A 20,620-nucleotide genomic window follows, 5' to 3' on the forward strand; every position below is an offset into this window, starting at 1 on the left:
CGCGAGACACAATTTGATAGCAGGTTGAGTGGACCGAGGGCCGTCCTTGAAGGGCTGGAACGAGGAAAAAAAAAAAAAAAAATCCCTGCTCCTACCCGCGAATGAACCCGAGGCCTCCAGGGACGGAGTCTAGCGCTACACCCACTAGTCCACCATATCGTACTAACGAGACAACATTAATTACATCCTGAAATCCACCCTAAGTGACCACACAGCAACATCTGTGTGATACATACACTCCTGGAAATGGAAAAAAGAACACATTGACACCGGTGTGGCAGACCCACCATACTTGCTCCGGACACTGCGAGAGGGCTGTACAAGCAATGATCACACGCACGGCACAGCGGACACACCAGGAACCGCGGTGTTGGCCGTCGAATGGCGCTAGGTGCGCAGCATTTGTGCACCGCCGCCGTCAGTGTCAGCCAGTTTGCCGTGGCATACGGAGCTCCATCGCAGTCTTTAACACTGGTAGCATGCCGCGACAGCGTGGACGTGAACCGTATGTGCAGTTGACGGACTTTGAGCGAGGGCGTATAGTGGGCATGCGGGAGGCCGGGTGGACGTACCGCCGAATTGCTCAACACGTGGGGCGTGAGGTCTCCACAGTACATCGATGTTGTCGCCAGTGGTCGGCGGAAGGTGCACGTGCCCGTCGACCTGGGACCGGACCGCAGCGACGCACGGATGCACGCCAAGAACGTAGGAGACCGCACCGCCACTTCGCAGCAAATTAGGGACACTGTTGCTCCTGGGGTATCGGCGAGGACCATTCGCAACCGTCTCCATGAAGCTGGGCTACGGTCCCGCACACCGTTAGGCCGTCTTCCGCTCACGCCCCAACATCGTGCAGCCCGCCTCCAGTGGTGTCGCGACAGGCGTGAATGGAGGGACGAATGGAGACGTGTCGTCTTCAGCGATGAGAGTCGCTTCTGCCTTGGTGCCAATGATGGTCGTATGCGTGTTTGGCGCCGTGCAGGTGAGCGCCACAATCAGGACTGCATACGACCGAGGCACACAGGGCCAACACCCGGCATCATGGTGTGGGGAGCGATCTCCTACACTGGCCGTACACCACTGGTGATCGTCGAGGGGACACTGAATAGTGCACGGCACATCCAAACCGTCATCGAACCCATCGTTCTACCATTCCTAGACCGGCAAGGAAACTTGCTGTTCCAACAGGACAATGCACGTCCGCATGTATCCCGTGCCACCCAACGTGCTCTAGAAGGTGTAAGTCAACTACCCTGGCCAGCAAGATCTCCGGATCTGTCCCCCATTGAGCATGTTTGGGACTGGATGAAGCGTCGTCTCACGCGGTCTGCACGTCCAGCACGAACGCTGGTCCAACTGAGGCGCCAGGTGGAAATGGCATGGCAAGCCGTTCCACAGGACTACATCCAGCATCTCTACGATCGTCTCCATGGGAGAATAGCAGCCTGCATTGCTGCGAAAGGTGGATATACACTGTACTAGTGCCGACATTGTGCATGCTCTGTTGCCTGTGTCTATGTGCCTGTGGTTCTGTCAGTGTGATCATGTGATGTATCTGACCCCAGGAATGTGTCAATAAAGTTTCCCCTTCCTGGGACAATGAATTCACGGTGTTCTTATTTCAATTTCCAGGAGTGTATGTTCTGTGCTGTGACTGCTTGACAGAAGAAATTCGAAAGGCGTCGGCAATGGACAACACGTAGTATTTCCCAAATATGTGATTGACTCACGGAATGTATGAGAAACTCGACGGCGAACGTGCCACAGAAATGAATGTAACACCGAGAGTGCCGCAAGATAGTATAAAAGGGCCTTGCTTAATGTGCTCAATCCACAGGGTGTGGACAAAAATATGAAAATATCACAAAACTTTACCAAGCGCAATACAACATAAGAAAACTGCTCACATTCAGCTTCCCGTCGTATCGGAATGGATAAATATAATAGGTCATCAGTGGTTTTCAAGGAAATCTTTTCTCCTGCAAAGTTGGGGCACGTTCTGCTGACGATAATGGAGGTGAATAGCGAACATGCATCCTTCTCTCCTAGGTGGACCATGAAGGTTCAATAATACTGAGATCTGGTGACTGTGGTGTCCAGGGGAGATGGGACAATTCATCCTCGTGCTCACAAAACCAGTCCTGGACGATGCAGGCTCTATGAACGGGGCCCGGTAGTCTTGGAACACAGCATCACCATTGGTGAACAAACTATGTACTATGGGATGGACCTCATCAACCAAAATGGTCACATGATCCTTGGCAGTAATGCTACCTTGGAGGGTGGAGACGACGGAATAGCGCGACATGGTCGCCCAAATCATCACCTTATCCCCGCCATGTTTCAGTCTTGGTAGGTAAAGTTGGCTAGAAGCTGGAAGCAATGTGAAACAAGACCCATCTGACCAAATGAAATACTTCCATTGTTACATAGCCCAGGTTTCATGACGTGGCACCAAGTTTTCCAGTCACTGACGTCTATCTCACTTACAAGTGGTTTTGGAAATCCAGCTCACCCTGTAATTCCCTTCTTTTGGAGCTCCCTTTGTGTTGTTTTGGTTCTGACAAACACTTCGGCTACCTTGGTTACTGAAGCATCCACCATAGCAGTATCAACAGCTTTCCCATGTTCGAATTCACTTAGCTCCGACACAATGCACACACAAGTACACAGAACATTGTCCTGACCTTGACTGACACTTGCAACGGTATTGAGAACATTGCACAGGTGCCGTTCGTGACGAAATACAACACTGCAACCTGCAGACCTGAATAGCATCTGAATTTCTGTTCAAGTATGCATTTCTAGGGGTGTTTCCATATTTCTGTTCTGCTCCAGTGTATAAATAACTTATCAGAAATGATCAGCAGCACGATAGGATTGTTCGTTGACGATGCTATGGTGTACAGGGAAGCACCGTCGTCGGACGATCGTATGGGACTGCAAAAAGACACGGGAAAAAACATATGAAATGGGCCTATCTAGGAGAATCAGCATTAAAGAAGGCGAATGGAAGACTTGATTTGTTGGAACGGTTCTGGGAAACAGATGCCCCACACAAGGCGATCGTGAAACCAATTCTACACTGTTGCCCAAGTCATAATTGATATTTTATAAGGAATAATTCCAGAAAAAATGCGAAGAGTTTAATTAGTATTGTTTCTGCCTTACTACAACCTTATTTCGGCAATAGTGCCATTCTCAACTGAACCTGTATATATTACAGTTGGTGAGTTCATTTCTGTTTATTGACGTTGAACCTATACAATGGGCAGTTTAATATATACTTACTTCTAGTTGGAATAGACGCCCATACTACATCCTGTTGATTGTATGTTGCTTTAATGGTGCGAGTTACGTTAGTTCTATTTGTACAGATTATTTCGTGCAATATCGGTGTTTCAACAAGAAGGAACAGATTTCAATTGTTTATTACAGACAAACCACAAAAGATAGAAACACATTGCGCATATCATTGGACAGAGAAAGATTAAAGGTTTTGACAAAGCTGTGCTGTTGTTTGTTTCTAGTAAGCACGTTAGAATACAGTGAGACGCTCATTTGCTGAAAAAGTGAATCCTGCCTCCACCACATTGATGAGTAAGAAGGAATGTTCGTACTGCAGTGCTGCTCTTCAAAGTCATTTGAAACAGGAATAAAATGTTCGGCTTATTTGCCACACCATGCTCGACGAGTGCGAACCGGCGTTAAAAAATTAAAATGTCAACTCTCTGATGATCAGTAGTCATACACGACAATATATTGCTTCGAAGCACATACACAGAACTGACTGTCAATTCAACACATTACCACTAGAAGGGTTGGTTTAGCACAGGGCTTTAAAGGACAAACTTCTACGACTCAGGAAGATGGTCGACAAGCTTCAACTGATGTCTGTGCTCGGCAAAGATAAAGCGGTCTTCTTTTATTCTAACCTTGGTATGTAGCAACATGGCGACTATACCAAAAGAGATATTTTTTGTGTTGGAATTTGCACGAAGTCATTATATTGTTCAAGCGTAACGTGCATTCCGCCGTGGAGTGAGCAAAACGCCACCTCTGCACAAATAGATTTATAATTGGCATACAAAATTCTTAGAAGTTGGTTGCATCATCAAAGGGAAGAGCAATGGTCGGCCACGCAGGTCTGACGAAAATATGGATGTATCCGAGATGCCTTCACACGGAGCCCTCGGAAACCCCCAAGACGGGTAGGCCACTAACTTCAACTTCTAACAACGGCGTGGCGTGTTCTGAAAGGACGCCTGCATATGAACTGTTACAAGTAGCAGTTACTGCAGTAACTGCGTCCCGGCGACTATAACAGAAGGTACGGTTATTGCATTTTAATTCTACAGGATATGGCAGAGAACACCTTTTCCAAAAGACTTATCTTTTCGGACGAATCGTCATTTCGTCTATCGGCTAAAGTAAACAGCCGAGATGTAAGAATTTGGGGGTCACAATATCCTGGCGTAATTGTCGAACATGAAAGAGACTCAACGGAAAGAATTGTGTTTTGTTCCGTTCCTGCCCACAAAATTTACAGGCCTTTCTTTTTTCCGGAGAAAAATATGACAACAACGTCATATCCGGCCAAGTGGTTTCCACAACTTCCCGAAGATTCCAATGACTCCAGTTTTTTCGTACGACGGCGCCCCGCCTCACTTTCAACTTGAGGTGCGGCGTTAACACCGCCCACTCCACAATGGTGGATAGGAGAAGGTGGACAACAAGAATTTGTTCATTGTTTTTGGCCTTCCAGGTCACCAGACCTCACACCTTGAGATGTTTTTCTGTGGGAGTACATAAAAGACAAAGTTTTTGTTTCACCTATGGCGGCAGCTACTCTTCAAGAACTGAGAAATCTAATTGTTGAAGCTGTCGATTCAATAAACCTGGAACTGTTGATCCGTGTGTGGAATGAAATGGACTACCGTTTCCATAGTTCTCGAGCAACGCTTGGTACTCATGCTGACTGTGTGGTGCAGCGTCCATGTGAACATAAAATCTTAACTTGCCTCTGTCCAGTGCCACATGCAATGTATTTCCCTTTCTTATAATTTGTCTGTAATAAACAACTGAAAGCTGTTCTTCCTTTTTGAATGATCCTGTACTTTGACTTCGAAATTATATTTTTGTTATGATTTGCATCTATGGTTATCTTTAATTTTCATTTACTGTATATTTTTTTATCCGTTCTCGTTTTCCAAAATGTCGGTAAAATTCATTAAGAATATCGTTCGGATATATTTTTATGGGCGTATATACCTCTAATTGTTCCTAATTGTCCGTACCAAGTCCTTGTGGCAATTTGTGTAGCACTTATAATGCATTTTCGATGCATGTTCTGCTTTTCGGTTTTGGTTTTTGAAGTATAGGTAGTAGCTTGATTGACTGCTGTCGCCATTTCTTATGTGTTCTTTGAATCCAACGCTAAAATTTAGTCCCGTGTGACCGATATAGAGCGAAGCGCAGTCGTCACACGAAATACAGGATGTGTGCTAGAGTGATTGTGCGTGTGGTGATAGTTGAAGTTGGGAGAGAGTGAGTGCAATTTTCTCTCAGACTGCCTCGTAGTTCTACATGTATACCTACATGATTACCCTGTAATTCACAATTACGTGCCTGGCAGAGGTTCGCCGAACCGCCTTCAAGCTATTTCCCTCCCGTTCCACTCTCAAACTGTCAGCGGGAAATCGAGCACTTAAATCATTCCGTGCGAGCTCTGATTTCTCTTATTCTATTCTAGTGATCATCCCTTCCTATTCAGGTGGTGTCAAGTAAATATTTTTACACACTGAGGATAAACTTGGTGATTGAAATTTCATGAGAATATCCTACCGCAACGAAAAACGCCTTTGATTTAATGACTGCCACCCCAATTCGTGTAGTATACCCATGGCACCCTCCGCCCTATTTCGCGACAGTACGAAACGAGCTGCCCTTCTTTGAGCTTTTTGTATGACCTCCGTCAATCCTATCTGATGCGGCTTCCACAATGCAAAGCAATACTCCAGAAGAGGGCCGGCAAGCATAGTGTAAGCAGTCTCTTTAGTAGACTTGCATTTTCTAAGTGTTCTGCCGATAAATGGCAGTCTTTGGTTTGCTGTACTCATAACATTATGTGATCGTTATTGAAGTTATTCGTAATTGTAAACCCCAAGTAATTAGCTGAATCAACAGCCCTCAGATTTGTGTGATTTATGGTATAACCGAAATTTAGGGGATTTCTTTCAGCAGTCATGTGGATGACTTCACGCACTTTTCATTATTTAGAGTCATCTGCACTTTTCGCACCATACAGATATTTTGTCTAAAACGTTTCGCAATTCGTCTTGATCATCTGATGACTTTATAAGACGGTAAATGACAGCATCGTCTGCAAACAAATTTTTAACGCGTTTAAAACTTTTAACCCTTGCCGCAATGGTAACAACGATTCCCTTCAGGTCACCGAAATTAAGCGCTTATCAATATTAATGAAATTCTCCAACAGCCATATAACTGAGATGTTATTTTATTTCATTTTGAAAGCTACCAGTTTCGGCATTCCACTATGCCATCTTCAGGCCCCATACGCATCTCACCAAATAAACGATAATGTCATACAGCGCCCTAAATCCCTGGATGTCATGAATTCAATAGTTTCACAACCGCTTCATTCGAAGACTTGATAGCAACCTATCAAGTTCCCAGAATGAGATTTTCACTTTGCAGAGTTTGGAAGGTAGGAGACGAGGTACTGGCAGAAGTAGAGCTGTGAGGTCGGGGCGTGAGTCGTGCTTGGGTAGCTCAGTTGGTAGAGCACTTGCCCGCGAAAGGCAAAGGTCCCGAGTTCGAGTCTCGGTCCGGCACACAGTTTTAATCTGCCAGGAAGTTTCAACTTATCAAGCTGCTACCAAGTCTTCGAATGACGCACTAATGCCAGGGATTTATGGCACTATGTGACATCGTTTCTTCGGAGAGACGCATACGTGAAGTTAAGCGCTGTCGGGCTTCGCTAACACTTCGATGGGAACCGTATGGGTCCGCCGAGCGCTGTTGGCAAGCGGTGCACACTCATCCCCTGTGAGGGCAATGGAGAAGCTACCTGAATGAGAAGTAGCGGCTCCAGTTACGGAAGCTGACAACGGATGAGAAAGCGGTGTGCTGACCACATGCCCCTTGTGATCCGCATCCAGTGACGCCTACAGGCAGGGGATGACATTGTGGTCGGTCAGTATCGTTGGCCCTCCCGAGGCCTGTTCGGACGGAGACAGTATCTACCGGGTGATCAAAAAGTCAGTATAAATTTGAAAACTGAATAAATCACGGAATAATGTAGATAGAGAGGTACAAATTGACACACATGCTTGGAATAACATGGGGTTTTATGAGAACCAAAAAAATACAAAAGTTCACAAAATGTCCGACAGATGGCGCTTTATCTGATCAGAATAGCAATAATTAGCATAACAAAGTAAGACAAAGTAAAGATGATGTTCTTTAGAGGAAATGCTCAATAAATATGTCCACCATCATTCCTCAACAATAGCTGTAGTCGAGGAATAATGTGAACAGCACTGTAAAGCATGTCCGGAGACATGGTGAGGCATTGGCGTCGGATGTTGTTTCAGCATCCCTAGAGATGTCGGTCGATCACGGTACACTTGCGACTTCAGGTAACCCCAAAGCCAATAATCGCACGGACTGAGGTCTGGGGACCTGGGAGGCCAAGCATGACGAAAGTGGCGACTGAGCACACGATCATCACCAAACGACGAGCGCAAGAGATTTGTCGGACATATTGTGAATTTTTTTTTTGTTCCAATAAAAACCCCATGTCATTCCAAGCATGTGTGTCAATTTTATTATTTTCGTATGGGCGACAATTGCCTAGTCATTGGGCGCCGCTAACCCCCCCCCCCCCCACCCACCCACACACACAACGACGATGAATGTAGCAGACGCAAGAGCAGGAGACTTACGGCGGATGCACAGGGTAGGCTCCCGGCCGTCGCTGGGGTCGGGCGACGCCCAGCAGCTTCCGCCGCCACGACGCCGGCCAGGACTCGCAGCGGCGCTCGGCGAACGCCTTCCTGCGCTCGCCCACCTCTGGAAGGGACTTCTGCTTGGACAGCCTGTTCTCCAGCCTCAGCACCTTGCCCGCGCCCCGGTCTTCCGCTCCCTCGTTACGCGGAACCGGCGACAGCCGCTGCTGGAGTCCTTCCCGTAACGCCCCAGCAACACCACTCGCCGAGGACTCGACGCGCTCCTCCGCAGTTCCTTTCGAACTCTCACTCTTACCCACAGCACACTCCTGTGTCGGCGTTTCTGCCGCCGGTACATCCTTCACCAAATCCGGCCTCTGGCTCCAAAAGCGCCTGTCAGCGTCCGCACGGTCAACATTCCCTGCCCTCAGCTTGACACGGTGTTCTCTACCAGGCACTGAAAGCACCGCAGCACTTTTCTCGCTTCGCGCGTCCTGGCTCGGGGGAAATTTCTCGTCGCTTGGAAGAGGTTTATCTGCGCTCGGCTTCTCGTCATTCGGAGAAGACTCCTCGTCATTCGGAGGAGATTTATCATCATTCGCTGCAACACTTTGGGACACGAGCTCCTTGACGACTGCCCCGGCTGCTATCAACTGCAGAAGTCTGGTGGCAGACTCCCACTGCACTTGTTTTGGGTCGCCCAAGACATGGACGGCCTGCACTTGATGCGGCAGCCAACGATCGCCGTTCCAACACCAGAAGAGACCACCTCCTTCCATTGGATCAACGAACAATGAAACTCAAATCACTCAGAACAAAAGACACTGACTACGGACAGCTTCGCATTACGTTCCTCCACCAACAGTCGTCCCAGTACGGTGTCCAAGTACCGCCGAAAAATGCTCCACGTTCAACGATGGAGCTCAAACCGCAACTGCACCTATTGCAACACGAAACGTCACTCTCCACTGAACAGAGAGAGCAGCGCGACACGCAGAAACTCATAAGTGCGCACACGACCGCGCAGTCTGCAGAACTGAACGCCAGCACGGCGTGTGGGAAGAGATTTTGCCTTCGTGCGTCCTCTCGCCGTCGCTTCTGAGAAGCCACTGCCTCGGAATTACCTGTTCGCGCGTCCCTTGGGTAACCCCGCACGTGGTCACAGGCGACGAAAAGCGACCGCACCAAGGTCGGTGCCCGGTCGCCGGCTACGGTCATAACCTCGGCCGGGGCCTACGCACGCTTCAACGTGTGTGTCGCTTCACGGCCGGTGTGGTGCACCTAGGTACGAGAAGGATGCAGCCTGCACATTCCCTCCCGCCTGTAGCCAATCAGGCCATTGCCGCTGTCCAGAAGAAACGCAAATCGCGATAGCAGCTTCAGCACTGCACGAACTTTAAGAGTGCCCGTCAAGGACTGTCGTGCAGTTAAAGTGTCCTCAAGGCACCTACCATGTAGCGCGAAAGCTAATTCCGGGAGAAAAGGCAATTAACTCGACAAAAAAACCAAACACTGATTTCCTATAGCGAAACTCGATTTCCGTGACGGAGAAGGTCGCCGCAACCTTATACAACCAATTTTCTTAATAAGGCATTTACTTCCAATGGCAGATCGATACACCGCTAAAAGATGCGGGAATATACGTTGCTTGTGCTTCTCTTAGCGTATCGAATGTTCAAAAACCGTCTTCAACAACTGCCGTTATTTCGACAGATGAACACCCCCTCCCCCCGTCAGTTTCAATGCACAAATGAAACTTCAGTTGCCATGCACAGCGATCTGTCGTTTCAATTGTGCCTTGAATATTATCGGGTGTTCATCTGTCGATATAAAAGCAACTGTCGAGGACGTTATTTGAACACTCGATACGCTGGAAGAAGCACAAGCTCGACAAAAAATCCGAACGCTGATTGCCTATGGCGAAATCTGATTTCCGTGACCGCAACCTTATACAACCAATTTTCTTAATAAGGCGTTTACTTCCAATGCCAGATTCATAAACCGCCAAAAGACACGTGAATATTCGGAGCTTGTGCTTCTCCCAGCGTATCGAATGTTCAAATAACGCCCTCAACAACTGCCGTAATATCGACAGATGAACACCCCGTCATTTTCGGGGCTCAAACGAAATTTCAGTTCTCATGCAGATCCATGGGTCGGTTCACCTGTGCCTTGAAAATCAGGGGGTATTTGAACATTCGATACGCCGCCGGGAGAAGCAGGAGTTCTACATGCTCCGTATATTCGGCTGTGTTTTGGCAATGTTCAGTCTACCAGTGGAAATAAACACTTTATTACGAAAATTCGTTGTATAAAGTTGTGGCGACTTTTCCCGTCATAGAAATAAAATTCTTTGCTATGGAAATTAGGTTCTTTAAATATACTAACGTCAAAACTAAGTTACAACTAATTACGTACTAGCACACGTTTTCACGGAATGGGAAATATGTAATTACATGGATTTATGTCGCCGTAATTTACGCAGCTGAAATCTACGATGTCAATTCGTGTCACACGCGCATCATTTTTTTTAATCCCCAACTGCCTCATCAGAGGTGATTTTCTGCCAATGATTCTATCTGCACCACCATTACTACTAAACTGTCTGGTATCCACTAATAGGTGCATCTTCACACTGCGTTATGTATTATACTTCATTTACATTAGATCGCCATTCAGAGTTTTAATGCTTCAGTTGGTTTTGACAAAAGTTTTTGCACATGTTTTGTCCTGTGTTCCGAGCTTGGTACATGGTTGGTTTCTTACGGTGTACGACGTAGCCGGCATCAGGCTTTATCACGTTCTAAATGCTGTGTGGGACTGTATGTAAAACACTTTAAGTCAGATTTCCTCCACTTTTACCATCATGGTCTCGCCGAACCTTGAAAACTGATTTTTATGATTACCTCTCACGAATTTCGGTTCTTAATCGCGAAACTATCACCAGTGGCGAGCGCTATTGACAAACCGCCATCTTTTATCCACAAAAGATGAAATGTATTGTTACACTTTGTAAAAGCTATGCGAAAATACAGCGGCCAGTTTATGCGTCAGAAGAACGAAAGATCTGGCATAACTGAAAACGCAAGTGTCTGCAGATAATCGCCTTTGACGAAGATTTAGGAAAATAATAAACGAAAGGCTAATAGAAAATTAACATGGAGTAAACAAAGAGACCAAACATACATGAAAAAGAGCAGCTAAGATTATTGATAACACCTTAGAGACAAATCCGTGGAGATAAATATTCGACCCGCTCACTAGATTCTTTTACAGATTAATAACTCTATTGAAATTCTGGCAACATATCTCTCAACCACTCACCGAACACGCACGTTCAACAAGCGCTTACTTCTAGTGTGCCGCGTACCCGTCACGAAGTGTGATTCAGGCATAATCAGACGGCTGGTTTAACTATGAAAAGCTCAACGACGTTGCGGAAAAAAAGTTGGAGCTGGGAAACTGAAGACAAGTTTCAGTGATACGTCGATGGTGGTACGCAATAAAAGTGTAGTCTTGACCGGCCACAAATTTCGCAAATTTTTTCCCATGTTTCGTTTCACATGGAACGTTGCAAACAAGATCGCACCTCATTTTCTTTCCAAATTTCCACAATTCTATTCCGTTTCACGCCCAACTCCCTGTTGGTGGCAACGTCGGTACGACCCAGAGCTTGATGCCGGTCTGACATGGGTAGCGCGAGAACCGCTCAGTCTGTTTAATGAATCGCCCGAACAGCAGGCGTTGTTTAAGAAAATGAAAGAGAGGGATTTTGACACTCCTATACAGTAGTTGCCCGCTTTTGTGCCATGCTACTTACGTGGCGCCCCCGCCCCTAAAAAACACACACACACACACACACACACACACACACAGGCCCGCGCATCTGCAAATACGTGATTTTTAGGTGTAAAAATCCTATTGGGTTGTAAACATAGCGTTTTTGTAGTATCTTTTACTTCCGTACCCTTCAAACCCTGAAGACAATAACCGAAAGAGGTATTCCCAATACACGTAAAAAATTGAATGAAACAACGAAGTGTTTACGTTAATGGAGAGAAAAAGTAAACCAAATCATATTATGTTGTTGCGTCTGATGAACATAAAACAACACGCCCAAAGATAATGCGTCAAATGAGCTAAAAAAAAAAAAAAAAAAAAACCCTAGCTGACTCCTTTTAAACAGCGGAAAAATGAACCTACAGTAGCTTACAGACAGTGCTGCAAATAGTCATGTATTTTTTGTGGATTTTATAAACTGCAGTGCAGCACAGTATTTCATTCGAAATTACTCTATTGTTATTGTCTGGCCGCTGTTTCACTGAATTTCATCTTACAGCTGTATTTTGTAAGTTTTTAAATGTCCTCTTTCTACTTTTATCTTCAATTTAAATACTGCAAATATATCGCTCGCGGGAACTTTAGAGAAGCATATAATGCATTATATACTTCTTTAAAGTTCCCGCGAGCAGTTTATCATTCCACAGCTCGCTTGCGATATCGCAGGTGTAAAGCATATACTTCGACAGGCGCGTTGTATCGACCTACCGTACCAGCTTATCGATGGGAACTGTCATTAAATTAAATCCAAGAGTGCCGTGTTACCATTTGCTGCCTGCTTCAGCCGAGACTCTTACAAATCCGGTATCAAATCTTTTGATCCGTGTAGTAACACGGTTTATTGAAATCATACTCGCATTCTGTGTGTAAGGCCACAACCTGTTTTGATTTTAACAGCCATCGTCATATAACCAAACAACATTCCTTGGCTGAAAGGACAGCGTCACGCAGTGATAAACCCCGACCAAAGCTCTCAGGGCGCCTTGAATCATACAAAGCTCCCAACTGTAGTAAGCCAGCAGCTGCTTCGGAGAAAGTAGACGTCAATAATGACTTCGCGCAGCCACCATTTCGAAGAAGCAAGATTTCGAATTAAGGTGACGACGAAGATGATGACGTGATTACAGACAAATCACAATATAGGTCTGGACAAGATCAAAGAACAAAATCTAGGCCAGCTACTTTCGAAAGTGGCCATCGCTGCATTTGTCGTAAGTGACTTGGGGAAACGACGGGAAACTTACATCCGGACGGCAGGGGAGATTTGAATCCAGCTTCAGCCGAATACGATCTTACTGTCTTATGTTGAGGAACCTCGGCGCGGCATTTTCGCCCAAGATATATTCTTTAACTATTTGATGTTGGCTGGTTAGGTCGAACAAACTATAGCCAGACATACAGGAGTGTAGTAGGAATGGATGCAATAAACCACAGTGTGATAAAATACAGGTCTCGCTGTCGGTCTGTGACAAGTATAGGAAATACAGTACCTGATCAAAAGTATCCAGACACACCTATGTAACGTGCAATTCATCACTGCGAGAGGTCACAACAGATGGACTCACCAGTATTGTGATGTCAGTAGAGAGGCAGTGAGAGCAGGGTAAGTCGACCAGGAGAGCTCAGTGACTTCGAATGTGGTCTAGTCACTGGATGTCACCCCATTAACACATCACTCAGGGACATTTCAATTCTCCTAAAGCTACCCAAGTCGACAGTTGATCATGTGATTCTGAACTGTAAATGCGAAGGAACAACAACAACAAAACTAACACCAGGCACACCTCATGTACTGAGAGATAAGAGCCTTCTAGCATTGTGAAGAATGGTTGTAAAAAATTGCATCGAAGCAGCTTAAAGAATCACTTGTGAGTTCCACGGTGCTACCAGTAGTCCGCACAATGACTGTGCTAGGGAGTTACAAAGAATGGGGCACAATGGTCAGCACCACACATTTCTGTGGTCAGTGCTAAGCGACACTTGAGGGGAGGTCAAGAGCGACACCACTAAACAGTGGAAGACTGTGTCATTCTGATAGAAAGGTTTGGGTTTGTCGTTGGAGATCTTTACTTGGCATCGTGTGAAGTACAAACAGTAAAGTGTGAAGGCGGTGGAGCTACGGAATGGGGGTGTTTTTCATGGTTAGGTTGTGGTCCCTTTATTGTGCTCAAGAATAACGCTAAACGCAGAGGGATATGAACACATTTTACCACAATGTACTGCGTACAGTAGAGGAACAGTCCAGAGACTATCAGCACAATAACACACCTTGTCATATAGCAGCATTATGAGGCAAAGTTTTGTGGACAATAACATTCTTGAAATGGCCTAGTGTGCCCACAGTCGCGATCTTAACCCAATGGAACACCTTTGGGTAGAGTCAGAACGTCGACTTCTCTACAGATCCCACTAAGGATCATAACTACTGTCTCTGGTACTGGCTCCTGAGGAAGAGTGAATGGCCATTCCTCCACTGACATTCAAGAGGCCTCATTGAAAGTGTCCAAGCAGAGTTCAAATAGGTACAAAGGCAAAGAATGGACACACCCTATATTTACATCCACTAATAGGTAGCCATGAACATGTAACGGGATAGTGTACATAGATTAGATATAGAAACGACAGTCGCAATTTACAAAGCACTTATTTACCATTAAACGCGTCAGGAGATCCCTGTTTTGACGAATTAGTCCTTTTTTACAGTTACAATGCCAATGATATTTTCTTCACACCGAACTTCACACAATCTGCCGCCGCAACTCAGCACTTTGTGTGTCAAGAGTGTCATACGATGGATGTGAATACTGCTAAGGATTTTTTAAGGAACCCGATGCATTCAGCCACGAGAGACGTACTGGAGAAGTGCAAGCGAAGCGTGCACTGTTTTGAAATTTCCTGATGGATTAAAAACTGTGCGCCAAGCCGGGACTCCAACCTGGAACCTTACCTGTTGTGTTCTGAGCAACAGACTTAAAGAAATCCCTAAAAACCTACATCAGAATAATTGTACAAGTACTGGAAATGTGTTTTTGCTGATCGTGCCTGCAGTCTCCAAACTGTTAAAGACTGCCTCGCAACTAGTCTAGTCTTCAACGCCTGTCAAACCGCTACCGATGCTTTTATTCACACCTGACAAGAACGAGCAAAAAGTTAACAGCCCTAATTGCTGCGTTCGCGGAAGCACTTCAGCTTACATAAAGAAATGCCACAAATTTATATCCAGAAGCGTGGCCAGGACCAGACAGAATAGCTCTTGCTCGACTGTGTTATACTGCTAATCCTGCCGTGTACGTAACGACTATGAATATTACCTCACTTAAAAAGATATGCTGAGATGTTCAATAAATTCTGACCATGAGGGGTCTGGCAAACTATACATGAGCATACACATTATTTAAGAGCGACCTTGCGGCTCTTCTCACCGAGTTCTCAGGGCTTGCAGAGCGGTATATGCCTCGCAGTAGTAGTTGAGAAAGGACTAAGGTAGGGTTGTGGCATCTGCCCAATGTTATTCCATCAGTAAAGAAAATCAATGAGAAATTTGGAAAGGGAATTAAAGCTTACAGAGAAGCAATGAAAAAAATGTGGTTGTAGTTCTGTCAGAGACGACTAAGGACTTATAAAAGCAGCTGAGCGGAATTGTTAGTTAGTTTAAAAGATGTTACAAGACGAATATCAACAAGAGTGAAACAAGATTAGAAGAATATAGACAAATTAAATCAGGTTATGTTCTTAGAATCAGATTTGGCAATAGACAGTAAAAGCAGTTGATCAGTTTTGCTATTTGGACACGGCGGCAAAATTACTAATGATGGCAGAAGTAGAGAGCATGCTGGCAATAGCAAGAAAACATTTCTTTAAAATAGAAATTTGTTAATATCGAACATAAATTTAAGAGCTAGGAAGTCTTGGATTTGAAATGTGGTGCTACAGAATACTGTTGAAAACTGGATGGGTATTTCGAACTCAGGAGGATGTACTGAATTTTGTGTGTGTGTGTGTGTGTGTGTGTGTGTGTGTGTGTGTGTGTGTTTGTGTGTAGAGCTACATCATATCAAATTTCGGACCGCAGATCACAATCACAACTCTTCTATCAGTGGTAGATTTCAACTGGCACCTTCAATTGTGAGGGGAGAAAAGGAAGGTTTATGTACACACCACTGTATGGTATGATGGAGGGTACTTTGCATCCATATTAGCTACTGATTGTATTACAGCAGTCCCGTATGGAGCAAGGGGAGAAATGTTTCAGTGTAAGCACTGCAAGTGTCCTGATCTCATCTCATTTTCCTAATCATTGCATGAGATAAATGCTGGATGCAGCTGAAACGTTATTTCCCCATATGCCCAAATAATAGCTCTCTAAATTTACCAAAGAGATTTTAACGAAAAAGACGTCTCCTTTCTTACGACGAGTCCGTTTTAAGTTCGGACAAGGGACAAACCAACGTTTGAGGAGGGTGTAAGGCGTGTCCGCAAAATACACGAATTCTGAGTTAGCGCCTCGATCCGGCATATATTTTCGCATTCTAAAATACAGTTAATCGCTCTTACATTCTCATATATGCTGCACGAATCTCTAACGAACCTAACTACATGAATCTGTGTTTCTTCTACTTCTTCTTCGCCCATGTGACATGGGCTCCAAAACCATATAACATCACACAGTACACGATGGGACTATGAGTCTTACATGAAGTTTCCTTAACATACGCACTGCGCTTCCCCAGGAATTCTATCAGTAAACAGAAGTTTTACAGGCGTCTTTTCTATCGCTGAACTCACGTATCCATACCATTTCAAATTGCTTCGAAGTACATCCGTCGGGCTTCAAACTATGTGTCAAATTCCAGACATTAACCAAGATTGCTTTTATATCGAAATCATTTGCGGTATGAGATTTACTTTACACTTACCCGATTGATACAATTTTACACTGAACCTTTAACCAACTGTTTATAGTTAAACCAGCAAATATAATAAATGGCTGAACTATCGAGCACCAAACCACATGGAAATACTATCTGAAGTTATTCTGAAATTCCTTTCAATCATTGGGAGACTATAACTTCCAGCACACTGTAACATCGTTCTATCTGATACTCCTGTTGATGCTATTTTGAGGCATATCCTTTATGATTGAAGCATATGGCGACCTTCAGTGTGTCTCAAGTCTAAACGTATTAGAAACAATCGCAGTTTAGAGACTTACAATGTATGACCGTGCCTTTGTTATCAGTCAACAGTTTGGAACAGTGTCTAACATCTTCCGGGAATACTGGAAGACGGGATTCATCTGCTATTTTCAAGTCAATATGCTATGTGCCATACGACTGATGTTTCTTGGACACGCGCTTATTAGCTGGCAGAAACTTTTTTTACCTTGAGGGATGTAATTATATCCGAGCATATAATGTGCTGTGACAAAAAGAAGTTAGTAAGACTGGTTCGTAATTTTGCAGTTTCCCGGATGTTTCACTGCCATTTACTCAGCTTATTTTTACCAACATTAAACGCGTCTGATACGTGGATTGTTCAGTGACAGCAATTGCTGTCATCGCGCCTACTTATCCGAGTGCTAAGTCTTTGTAGCGTTACTCTTCTCTCTTCCCAAATTTAACCAATTGGACATGCGTGGCCTTGCTCTTTTCCTTAAAAAGTATCATACGAAATCTTCAGGTTGTAGATGACGGCTACTGGAGCAATAGCATAGCAGGCTTACTTCGCGGCGCACATTGCGGTAACACCACGCAAAAATCCCTGACTACAAGGCCAGACATTGTGTAACAGATAAAAAGGCTAGGTGATGCAGTTAACGAAAGAATGCCGCCTAATGCTAGCTGATGTCATGAACGTCACCGCTAACCTCCGAAAGTTTTTTGAAGCGATTAATATGGCATGTATCATAATGCCGATTTGACGTGTCGCGAATTATAATATGACTTAGTTTCTTTGAGCACCTCAGACAATAAAATGTCCCTTACACTTTATCGTTGGAAAATTCGTAGTCTACACATACCTTACAATATATTATCCTGAGTCGTCGTATTTTATGTAACTTCTTGTATTTTTTTGTAACTTCACATTCTGCTTGTTGCTCCAGATTAGTTTCAGACAAAATCCGTATGAAACAATATTCCGGTAATTTGTAGTAAAACAACATTTAGAAGAACGTAGTCTTACCCAAGACGATGTTGGCGTCTTGGACCAACGAAAACACAATGTGACGTTCATTGCCGGCACTATATTTCAGTTACTTTTTTTCGTTTTAGTATGCCGCTGATGGCTTTAAAAAAATAAAAAATCTTAAAGTATGAGACAGAATTCGATAACAGCAGGAGCTTGTGGCTGTTATATCAATGACAGTCTGGAACAGAGCTCAGTGCAGATTAATGGAACATATTTTAAGCGTCGCCCTTATAACTGTATTAAAGTAACAGTATGTGACAGAACTATCCGCTACTTCCATCCTAGCTTTAGATTGATAATTCTGGCCAAGGCCTACGAAAAGATGTACACAATGTTTCCGACCTGAAATCAAAACATTACAGGATCGATGCAAATTCAGCATAACAAACGCCACTTTTGGCTTCCATCCTGCCATTAATAACGATAAACCCCGAAGAGCTAACAGAGATACGTGTACACTATCAGAGGATGCTACACGGAATGAAATACATCCCGAGATACAATATTTTGACCAACAATTCCAACATGACACCCACTTTTAGTGTTATCTCTCAAAATTCAGTCCCAAAATCCCTGCGTAATTAAACATGAACTAAAGCAAAAACACACAGATGACTGACGTTTTGTTCACTAATGTATGTATCGTAGCTTATATCTCACAAATGATTTGTCTCCAAATAACAAAATCTTTTATTTAGACAGACGTGTTGTGTTGACAGAGCGTTCACCTGTCAACAGTCATGGGTTTGTCGAAGCCATGAATTACAGCCACGATTTACTCTTTCTTGGATGACAGCTAGGCATATACTCGTAGACTTCTGAACTGAATTATTTAGTTGGTATCTGAGCGAACTAGTCACTACAAACCATGTGATACATTTACTGCATCTCTTGTCCCACGAGTACAAAATATTGCAATTTTCAAAGAAGGGCACGTGCTTAAATATAATGTCAATATGTTTACACATGGTATAAGCTAACCACACAGGTGCCTTCTGACCTGACATCGTTTTTACAGTAGTAATTTTTTTCTGCTGGTTTCACTTAGCAACAGAAACCTAAAGTTCTGTTCTTTATCATATTATCAGAACATAAATTTCATCGAATGTCAGAAACCAAACTATCCAACTTGACGGCAGCAAATTTTCTCTCAAATCAGAAAATAACTGATAGAATATTGTGCAACTGGTACTACTGCGAAAGCTGTGAATGATTGTCGCTGAATTACAGATGCTGTTTGGTACTATATGAATCCGGGACAAGGCATATTATGTGTTTCACTCAAGTTCGCTAAAGCTCTATTAGTCACAATACTTCTAACTTTTTTACTGTGCAAATGTATTAATGTTTATGTTGCCATGGGAGTATGGAAAAAATGTAGAAGCAATTGACAAAATTGAACTACACCTATTTAATTAAATTATTACTTACGGTTCAGCTTCAATGGACTTCAGCTTGGCCACGTAATTAGACGGAATATATCCCTCTTGTTTCGTAGCCTTACTTCTTGCAAGCCACCAATCGCCCTGAGTATCGTTCAGTATTTCCAAATGTTCACCTTTTCTGAAACTAAGGTCCTCATCAGTTCGTGCATCGTAATCATATAAAGCAACAAAGATTTTTGCATTGGCATTCGTGGAGCCTTCATCAGGAATGGGAGGCATTGGTCCATTCCTAACTTCTCTATGTTGTTCATGTGATGGTATTGCCAAAGGTGCATTTGTCGGTACTACAGGAGTTGGGTCTGGAGCTGGAAGTCCAACGCCGTCCTTTTTCGTCGGGGTTCTGGGTCGGCTGAAGCAGTTGCCCATTTTTGCACAGTAGACGTTCTAGACGAACATGTAAAAATGATTTTGTGCACTTTGATACTGCATCGAAATTTCCATACACAACTGTCATTCGGTTTGATGTTGTTCTTCCATTATAGCACTCGGAAAAAACATCACATATGATATAATTGTGCGTCTAGACTTTCGCGTCCGTCGCTCAGGTTTTAACAACACAGAACCCAGCCAAACACTTAGAATAATATGTCTCCATGCACAGTGTCTAGTGACGAGTGAAGACTGTTTTTTTGTATATTCCACAAGCTTTCACACGTATTACACTCAAGACATCCCAAACGCATTCCTTGGTCAGTTACGCTATTCACATAATGTTTTTTTGCTTTATAAACATCCAATAAAAAGAACAACACTCACGCACTAAAAATGGAAACTAATATCAGACTACATAACTTAATACATTACTTCCTGTAGCCCCTACATTCACTTCAACCAAAGATATTCAGAGACGGCAGATACTACATACGACGTCACTTAGCACAGTAGATGGCCGAGATGCGTCCAAATTGTCCCATTCTGTTTTTGTCAGACAGTATTTCGGTCCTTCTCTTCAAAATTAAGTCGTACGTTTTATACTTGTTCACATGTGAGTAATTAGCGGGAACACAATTTGTTTTTTTCATACAGACAAAAACGCGGCGAACTCTGTGCGCAAAGTACGCATAATGGCGCTATATTCGAAAGATATGTCTTAGCAATTCAATACTAAACGCAGTTGAAAGCTGTATCCACAACTAGAATATGATTATCAACTAAGAATTAAATTCCTGAGCA

At 44.0% G+C, this 20,620-nt stretch overlaps 1 protein-coding gene across 1 annotated transcript in view; it reads right to left on the reverse strand.

Annotated features, from left to right (window-relative positions):
* The window catches only part of LOC126483734 (tyrosine-protein kinase Src42A), a 209,971-nt gene extending 189,703 nt beyond the window's left edge, over positions 1–20,268 (reverse strand). Inside the window, exon 1 of the mRNA XM_050106847.1 lies at positions 19,434–20,268. Coding sequence (XP_049962804.1) covers positions 19,434–19,813 — 380 coding nt within the window. The 5' untranslated portion in view covers positions 19,814–20,268. The remainder of the gene's footprint in view (positions 1–19,433) is intronic.
* Positions 20,269–20,620: the final 352 nt, after the last annotated feature.

This window comes from Schistocerca serialis, chromosome 6, assembly GCF_023864345.2.
Source record: "Schistocerca serialis cubense isolate TAMUIC-IGC-003099 chromosome 6, iqSchSeri2.2, whole genome shotgun sequence".
Lineage (NCBI taxonomy): Eukaryota > Metazoa > Arthropoda > Insecta > Orthoptera > Acrididae > Schistocerca > Schistocerca serialis.